Source organism: Meleagris gallopavo, chromosome 16, assembly GCF_000146605.3.
Source record: "Meleagris gallopavo isolate NT-WF06-2002-E0010 breed Aviagen turkey brand Nicholas breeding stock chromosome 16, Turkey_5.1, whole genome shotgun sequence".
Classification (NCBI taxonomy): Eukaryota; Metazoa; Chordata; class Aves; order Galliformes; family Phasianidae; genus Meleagris; species Meleagris gallopavo.
This window is the reverse complement of record NC_015026.2, coordinates 7,780,259-7,789,821: the sequence shown is the minus strand read 5'-3', so window position 1 is coordinate 7,789,821 and position 9,563 is coordinate 7,780,259. Positions and strand designations below refer to the sequence as shown.

General features: G+C 48.1%; 1 protein-coding gene across 1 annotated transcript in view; it reads left to right on the top strand.

Annotated features, from left to right (window-relative positions):
• The window catches only part of SOX8 (SRY-box transcription factor 8), a 6,030-nt gene extending 2,862 nt beyond the window's left edge, over positions 1-3,168 (top strand). Inside the window, exons 2-4 of the mRNA XM_019620622.2 lie at positions 3-232; positions 1,184-1,422; positions 2,229-3,168. Coding sequence (XP_019476167.1) covers positions 3-232; positions 1,184-1,422; positions 2,229-2,959 — 1,200 coding nt within the window. The 3' untranslated portion in view covers positions 2,960-3,168. The remainder of the gene's footprint in view (positions 1-2; positions 233-1,183; positions 1,423-2,228) is intronic.
• The last annotated feature ends 6,395 nt before the right edge of the window (positions 3,169-9,563 follow it).

Here is a 9,563-nt window from a genome sequence, read left to right as displayed (position 1 = left end):
AGCGCTTCCCCGCCTGCATCCGCGACGCCGTCTCGCAGGTGCTGAAGGGCTACGACTGGAGCCTGGTGCCCATGCCCGTGCGCGGCAACGGGTCGCTCAAGGCGAAGCCACACGTCAAGCGGCCCATGAACGCCTTCATGGTGTGGGCGCAGGCCGCCCGCAGGAAGCTGGCCGACCAGTACCCGCACCTGCACAACGCCGAGCTCAGCAAGACGCTGGGCAAGCTCTGGCGGTGAGTCCGCACCGCGCATCTCCGCGCCGCCGGGGACGTTCCGGGGCTTCGCTGCCGTTCGCGCGGTTCGCAGCTCTCCAGCCGCATCTTTCACGCTGTTTTTTTCCCTTTCTCTTTAACGTTTTCCCGTTCTTTAACTTCTTTTTCCCTGTCCGTCTTTGCCCGCGGAGGGTTCTCAGAGCACTTCGGACCCTTCAGCCCTTGCTCGTTCCTGTTCTTTCCAGCACTTCCTACATCCCCGAGAAACGCTGCTGATTTTCTTATTGCTTCTTTTACAATGGCTTTTTCTCATGTCCTTTTTTTTTTTTTTTTCTGGCTGGCTTACTTGCTGCCTAACAATCTGTAAAACCAAACAAGTCGATTTTTAGCTCTAATTTCGCTCTGCTTTCTTACTTCCCCCACTATCAGCACCATTACTACCACTGATGCAAACTTTTCTTGCTGGGCCGTGTGCTTCAGCTGCACCAAACCTGCACTGCTGCTGCTTGCTCGGGCTCCTTGGCAGTGTACAAAGCAAGGTTGGGGCTGGGGGAAGATTTAAGAGAGAGAATCCCATTGCTTTGCCTTTAGGAGTTCTTTGTGAGCCCCACAAAAAGCTGGACATGGGCAGCACTGCGGGTTGTGGCGGCGGGGTGGCATTTGTAGGGTAACTGTGGGAATTATATTTGGCAAAGAGATGAAAAGTGGCATTTTTAAATGGGATGGGGGATGTTTGTCCGATTATCAATATTGGTAAGGATGTGCTTTTTTCTGCCTCTATAACTGATATTTTAACACATTTGTGCAGCAGGGTTTTGTTTTTTTGCTGCTACTGCAAATTTGTATTGAACTCTTTGGTCAGTGCAGTGGGGATGTGACTCAGAAAATAAACTGAAAACTTATAAGGAAAAGACATTAATTTTGGATTCTTCTTTTTCCTCCTTATTTAAAAAAAAAAAATACCCAAACCAGTTTGTTAAGCGAAAATGAGAAACGTCCCTTTGTGGAAGAAGCTGAGCGGCTCAGGGTCCAGCACAAAAAGGATCACCCGGATTATAAATACCAGCCCCGGAGGAGGAAAAGCGTGAAAGCTGGGCAGAGCGACTCTGACTCCGGGGCCGAGCTCAGCCATCACGCCGGCACCCAGATCTACAAGGCTGACAGCGGGCTGGGGGGCATGGCTGATGGTCACCATCATGGCGAGCATGCAGGTAAAGGGTCCTGGGGGCTGAGAACTGCTCGTTGTGGGGGTGTTGCTTTGCGACTTGAACCTGCCAGTGGGCACGAGCCCGCCAAGCTCAGAGCCTATGCAGTGTGGGACTGAGGGGCATCCAAAAGCAGAGCCATTGCTCTAAGAGCTGTGATTTTTGCATCAGATTGTGAGTGTGGCCATGCACTTAGTTACTGAATGCAACTGGAAATGGCCTGAAGTGCAAAAATGACTCCGATTTTGTGTCTAGAGAGAGGAATTAATTGTGAGCGAGTACAGGTTAATGATGCATTGGTCACCTAATGGGTGCCTGAGGGAGCGGTGCCCCCTGAAGCTCCCCGTTTCTTGCAGTGCTGTGAATTGGCACAGGGTACGTGTTGACAGATTCCAGGAGGATTGCGAACGTCCTGCGGCTGCAGGCGTGTCTGTGCTCTTGCCCAGCCTGGCTGGGACCCGGCCCCTTCCCGCGTGGCTGGAACAGCATCTCTGCTCTGGGGGAGCCATGCTGGCCTCAGGCCATCTGTGTAGAGGGGTCCTTCTACTGTGAGGGTGACCCTGCAGGGATGCAGCAGTCATTGGGTTGCCCTTCTGACTATGAACTGTTGGCTTTGTGAGCATTGTACCCCAACTTGAGGAGATAATGGGGGGTGAAGGGGAAACATCGGCCACCTCCAACGCAGGGCTCTATTTTAAAGTTGCCCCTTCTCCTTTTGCATTATGGATGGGGAGAAACATGTGGTTCTCGACTTCCTTGAGAGATGTTTTGTGGTTGCTCTCCTTAAAACTTTCCTGTCCCTTTGTCGCCAGGCCAGCCCCATGGGCCACCCACGCCACCCACAACCCCCAAAACTGACCTGCACCACGGCAGCAAACAGGAGCTGAAGCACGAGGGCCGCCGCCTCGTGGAGAGCGGCCGCCAGAACATCGACTTCAGCAACGTGGACATCTCAGAGCTGAGCAGCGAGGTCATCAACAACATGGAGACCTTCGATGTGCACGAGTTTGACCAGTACCTGCCGCTCAATGGCCATACCGCCATGCCGGCCGACCACGGCCCCAGTGCTGGCTCCTACAGCACGTCCTACTCCCACTCGGCAGCAGGCGCCGGCGGGGCTGGCCAGGTGTGGACTCACAAGAGCCCGGCTTCGGCATCGCCGTCGTCGGCTGATTCGGGCCAGCAAAGGCCGCACATCAAAACGGAGCAGCTGAGCCCCAGTCACTACAGTGACCAGTCCCACGGCTCCCCTGCACATTCCGACTACGGTTCCTACAGCACCCAGGCCTGTGCCACCACCGCCTCCACCGCCACAGCTGCCGCCTCCTTCTCCAGCTCCCAGTGCGACTACACGGACCTGCAGAGCTCCAACTACTACAACCCCTATCCCGGTTACCCCTCCAGCATCTATCAGTACCCCTACTTCCACTCCTCACGGCGTCCCTACGCGACGCCCATCCTCAACGGCTTGTCCATCCCGCCAGCCCACAGCCCTACCGCTAACTGGGACCAGCCGGTCTACACAACCCTGACAAGGCCTTAAAAAGGATGCGTGGAGCCCCCCCAGGGCTTCCCCGACGTATGCACTAATGAAGGAACGAAGAGGAAGAACGTGGAGTGCCGCGATTGTTTCCCAAGTGCCTCCTGAGCCGCTGGGAACTCTGCTCGTTGCGACTGGGTGTCCCCTTGCTTTGAAACTCTCCAAAAGGACAGAGCTCTATTTTTCTTTAATTAATAAAATTAAAAAAAAAAAGGAGTTAAAAAGAAATACTGAAAAGGACTGGTGATTCCTTTTGAATAAATGAAGGACAAAACCATTCGACTCCTCTGTGAGGACTGAACTTACTCATTGTGGAAGCTGACAAGTGCAAAATGGGGTGGGGGCGGGGGGGAAAGGAAGAGACGTTGGAGACTTTCAGGGTCTATTGCAATGTGGGAGACGGACCAACCTTGAGAGCAAGAACTCACCCGGACCAAGGCGTACGGAAAGCGAAACCCCAGCGATTCTGCGTAACAATCTTGTGGGAACAAGCGAGTGTGGTGGGACCAACCAATTACATGTCTGAAGTGTTTGTTTTGTAGTCGAGAGTTCTTCTAAGCAAGGTTTGGCTGTAATTAACATTTTGTTTTGTTTTGGTTTTTTTTTGAAGCTTAAAGTGTTTTGTTTTTTTTTAATCTGTTAAATATGTATTTATGTTCTGTATTATTTTGTCTTTTAATTAATGAAGTAATTTTGTGCAAAAAAAAAAAAGTGAATTTTAAAAGATTTTTAAAGATGGGGTGGGGAGGAGCATAAAAAATAGTGGAGATGATACAATAAAACGGTGTTATGAGTCTATAGATACTCTTTGGTTTTCGGGTTCTTTTTGTTTGAACCGCTCGAAGAGCTGAAGGCTGCAGCCTCACACAGACCTGGTCACGAGCAGGGAACTCCAATGGGAGCTGCAGCACGGGCAGCACAGCGCTGAGGGGTGCTGCAGAAGTTGCTCCCTAAATTCGGAGGCTCACACGACCGGCCAGCAGCAGACAGCGCCATGTTTTCCTGCCTACCTGCTTTCAGGCTCTAACATTGGATTGAAGGCATTGCAAATAGTTGTACACTTTCAGAACCAGGACTACTTTATAGGAAGATGTAATTTAATGAGGAATTATCAACTTCTGCTTTGTTTTTTTGTTTTTTTTTTTAAATTCTTTTGGCTTCTAGGGACCAGGTATCATCCATCAAGCTGTGAAACTAAAATCTTCTCCACTAAAAAAAATGTTTAGGTACTTAGTTTTAGACTAATATTTCATTGATATATTTCTACTTCTTCCATTGTATGCTGAGCATATAATAACCATCTATTTTATGATAACTTGTGCCTTTAAAAACTTTGTAAATCTAAAAACATGTTTCAGACGTTATCATCTTTTTACCTTTTCTACGTTTCCTACTCTTTTTCTAAAAATATTTTTTGCATATTTCCTTTTGGGAATGTGGGGGTGGGGGAAAAATACAGAAAACTCATTTTTATGCAATCTATTTTTCTGTATAAAGTTTGAAAGACTTTGGCTGTTACTTATCTGTTCTCTTCACTAGCTTCTGACTAAGCAATGCTAACTTTTGTACAGATCAATTTGATAAAATTAAAAGTGGCTTTTTATCAAGTCTGTGTTATGTTTTCTTTCTCCTTGAGCCAATTGCAGGGGAAGTCAGAATATTTCTGAAAGAGGCTATTCAGAATAAAGCGTTGACTGAAGCTTTCTGTTCTGCTGCTTCCTTTTTATCTTGTTTTGTTTTCTCCTTGTTGCTCCCTTTCCCTATATTTAAACTGTGCCTTACTGCAAGATTGCCTTTATTTTTTTCATACTTCCTCAAGGAGTGTATTTCCATGCAAGTAATCCCAAGGCTTTCATAGGATTTTGTTGAGACTGCTCACGTGAGAAAGGCTTTGCAAGGTCAGACTGCATGGTTTTAGCCCGAGTTCATTCTGTTCTGCACAGCACGTAGGAATTTTACAGTAACAGATTCTGTTTTCTGGTTCGTGAACCCATGTAAATACCTCTTAATTATGATAGCAACAAAATTATATGTTACACATGGTGTGTGCTTTTTTTTTAATCCAGCCATTAAAACAGTTACGTTTGTGACTTTTTTTGATTGTATAGATGATGTTGCAGTTTGTTTTCTGCAGTTCAGACAAATGGGTGCGAGGTTCCCAGGCTGGGCCCAAACTGGTAGGAAGGGGCTGGGATTAGAACTGCAAAGGAGCACACACTGGGCCTGGTTGTGGTGCAGTGCTGTGGAAAATGTTTGAGCATGAGGATAATAAATGTGATGAAAATTAATGAAGCTCAAGAACATTAACAAAGTCTGAACAACAGAGTCCCACAGCAAATCTGCTTGCAGCCTCGCCAAGACCTATCGTGCCAGAGTGTCTGTAACTGGACACCATTTTCTCTGTGCTCGTTTACAAAACTTCTGGCAAAATGACTTTATTACACCGTAAGCCAAAGCTGCAGAGTAACTTCCAGAGCAGACTTTCTTTTCTCCTTTATCCTCCCTCCAGTTGCAGTGTGAACTTCAAGACTCATTCTAGTTCATGTGAGAAAAATTGATGCCTTTTGGCTTTGCCTGCTCTGTGTGTTGTTTTGGACTTCTACTCTGAAATGCCATGCTCGGGGAAGGAAAAAAGAAGAGTGAGATAGGAATATAAGTGCTTATCTTTACAGTCCCCTTGATGTTTAATAGCAGAGCTCACAGTGACTTCACTGATGTCTGCATAACTCTGAGGCAGAGTCAAAATGGCTGCACTGGGTAGCAGTGCACATCACTCAAAATACCGACACTGAAAACTGTTGGCTGACACCCACTGCAAACCTATGGAGTAAAACTCAAAGACGTTACCAGATGGATGTTCACAGAGGTGACAGGCAGGAAAAACTCCTTGCCCTGAGCAGTCTCAGTGACTCTGACTGCAGAGCGTGCTAGAAATCTCCCGATGTTCATTTCCCATGCTTAGTTTTGCCCTTACAATCCCCAAGAACACTGATCTGTGGTACGGGTTATATACGGAGAAGAGCATTTTGCTTTGAAATCTTTGCTGTTTGTACAAATGTGTTCTCATGCATTGTTCCTTTTTTCCATGTGCTGTGTGGATGAAGGCCTCAGAACGAGACGTGATTTTCCCCGAGCTGAATTCCCGATGTGAATGGCTGCATTGTGTGCTCCCAGCCTGGGCTGGTGGCTCTGTGCTGGCACGGATCTGGAATGTCTCTGCACAAGTCAATGAGATCAGGTGAAACCAAGGCCGGCTTTTGACCCCCAGCTGTCAACAAAAAAGGGTTCTCAAGATAATTACAGGAATATACAAGTGATAGTAGTTCCTCTTTTATTTTGCTGCAGGGAGTTATAATTGTTGCTATTTATCTGGATTGCTCGGAAGGTGCTGTCTAGTAAGGAAGAGGAAATTAATTTTATAGCCCATATCCACATTCCTTCTACATGGTGGAAAAAGTCCCTTCCCATCCTTCTTGTTGTAATTTTTCCTGGAGTGATATAAACTTTTGTTACACTTTTTTTTTACAGTTAGTTATTCAATTTATGGCAAAGAAATTCTTATATGGTGTCCCCATGGCAGTGCTCAGCTTTAATAAACCTCATGTGGGGCCATCACACTCCTTGCACTCCCCGGCTGCAGCCCACAGCTCTTGCAAGAGCAAGAGGAGCTCTCAGGGATTTGTTTTTCCCCTTTTTTTCCACGGGGAGGGCTGAGCTCAGCTGCAGTGCAAAGCTGGGGAGATTCTGGGAGCAGGAAAGGGATGGAAGAGCCGAGGATGAGGATGAATCAGTTCCTGGGGAAGGCGAGAGGGAGCTCCAGCACTTCCCTGCTTTCAGCCTTTGAGAGGCTCAGTTCAGCTCCAATTGATATCGGGCTCTTTTAAGCCTGCAGGCTGATCCGTAAGCAGGAACACAGCAGCAGAAAGGCTCCACGCTCCCGTTCCCATGAAGTCCCGTGGAGGCAGGGACATTTCCCACATACTCCTAGCTCTGCTCTTCCTTGGAGGCTCTGCAGAGGCTCCACGAGGTTTTTGGGAGTTCCCCACATGGCCCACTAAAGAATGCGACTGGACGATGCTTATAGTGCCGTATGAGCTAAAGAGAACCAAGCAGATCCTGGGTCCTTCTGCTGCACCACTGCCAGCCGAGCTGGACTGCCATCACCTTGAGAACCCTTCGTGCCCCTTAGAGGCAGGAATTAGGGACAGCACCAAGCAGCCAAGCACAAGGCTTGCTGAGGGAAAGACATTTCTCAGATGAGTCAGCAGGAGCTGAAAATAATCCCCCAGAGCCCAAACCACAGCAAGCAGTGCTGATGACAGCTTGCTTCATCTTCCTGCCGCCCTGCAGCCGGGTTCCCATCCTCTCTGGGTTCCCATCGTGGGGCTGAGGAGTGAAGGGTGAGCACAGGTCACATCAGTGGGACTGTGGCCAGAGCTATGGTCTGAGCGGAAAGTGAATTCATTTTGTTTCAGAGCTGTGCTGCATGAGGATTGAAATGGAAAGCAATGCTTTCTGTCAAAACCATGCAACCTGCCAAAAAAAAAGGAGAACCCACATCTTCTCCTGCAGCCTGGGGGTGGCTGGGTCCTGCCCAGGAAGGATTTGGTGCTTGAGTGGCTGCAAGCAGGGCTTGGAAGAGTGTCTGGGCGCTGCTGGTGACCCGTCAAGAGGTTCCCATATGGCTGCGGGCACAGGCAGACACGCTGTGTCACTGGCTTAACTGGAGTGTTGGTTTTGACCTGATTTAGTGAAGCCCGTGCAAAAAGCCCGTTGGACACACTTATTGAGGTCTAAAAGCCGCCTTCTTTCAGTTTATCTTAAACCAATTAGGAATGAAAAAACAAGCCACTCCTAATCCAAACTCTGAGTGTGCCCCTCCTGCCTCCCACCACCCGCTGCCGGGGCCGTGTTGGTTTAGGGAAAGCGATGCAAAGCGCGGGTGGCTGCCTGGGCTCCAGCACAGGTTGGGGAGCGCCTGCTCTGCGTCTCCCGGCCGCGCTGGCACCGGTTCCTTCCCCGTATTTGTTTGTGGATGTGAACGCAGGCAATATTGTGACTGTCAGAGACGTGATATTAAAACATTTACCCAAAATACCTCCGCCTGCCTTTCTCCTCCCCTCGCTCTTCTCCCTCCTCCTCCTCCTCCTCCTCCTCCTCTTTTTTTTTTTGTGCGTCTGAATTCACGACGTGGCGATGGAGTCCTTCACCCAGGAAAGGGTTAAGCGTTTTGAAAGGTCTTGTTTGAGGTAGAGTGAATTTTAACCACCACACACATAACGAATGCGAAACAGCCTGAATTGCTGGTGAGGAGCCAAGAGCACAAGAGAGGAGCTGCTGAATTTTAATGATTCATTATTGCATGGAAGGCCTTTGTCTTCCTTTATCCGGTGCACAATAAAAGAATTAATTGGACAGAAAATGGCAGGGCAAAGAACTGACAAGTCATTAAGGGGCTCTGAATGGCTGATTAGGTGCACATTGGGGGTGGAATTTCAACTGCACTGTTTCAGCAAGGGCTCCAGAATAATAATGGCATGGCACAGTTTATATTTTGTATGCAGTACCAGAAAGGCCTTTATGTCGGCATTGTGGTGCTATTTATTATGCTGTCTATTTAGCCATTGTTGGCATTGTGTTTGCAATAAGAATGCACAAACAAAGTTGAGATTTTTTTTTTTCATTTAACTTCGCAAAGGCAAAATAATTGGGAATCAAAATCTCGCTCCGCGGATAGTTTTATTAATTTTTGTGTGTGTGTGTGTCCAGAAACGGCAGTAAATATTTAGACTTGAGAGAAGCAGCTCCCTTTGCAGAAAGGAGAGAAAGGAATGGGCTCCTCCTGCTCCTGCTGGCCGGGGCAGCCTCGTGCAGCTGCAGCGCTGGGTGCCCATCGCTGGCTGGGAAGGACACAGAGAACCATCCCACATACGGCTCCCTCGAGCCGGCTTCTGCCAAGGTTTCCTTCTTGTTGTTGATGTTAAGCAGTTGCCTGTGAGCTGTAATAAAAGCCACACACACAGAAGGGAGGGAAAGAATAAAAAAATATTTCCAGGCACACCGGGTAGGTGTGATTTTGATGAGGAATGCGCTGTTTTTTTAAAAAAGAGGTTAGCAAATATTCAGCAGTTGAGTGTCAGCTGTGTTCACAGCTGGCTGAAAGTTTCATGGAGAAAATGAATTTCATCAAAGATACGACATTGCTTTTCCTGAAAGTGAATTCATGGCAGCCTGATGAAAATAGAAAGCCATCAGCTTCATGTAACCTCGACATTTTTACACACTGAAGATTACTCTTTTAATCTTTCTCAGAAGCTCACAGAGCATAACTCCACTCCTGGCGAGGTCCTTCCTGTCCTCGGGATCTGTCCCGCATTGGCGATGCTTTGATAAAGAGATGCACACCCACCCTGCATCCTGCTCTCAGGCAGCAAGTGCCTCTCATGCTTGCAGTGGGTTGGCATGGATAAACCACTGCTTCCCGAGCACAGAGGAGCAGAATCACTGATGTGCCTCATCCAGCTCAGGGCCTGGCCCCTTCTCATGCTTCTCTCTCTGTTTTTTTCTCCTGGGTATAATGGGTTAATAATGGGTTAACTATATATAT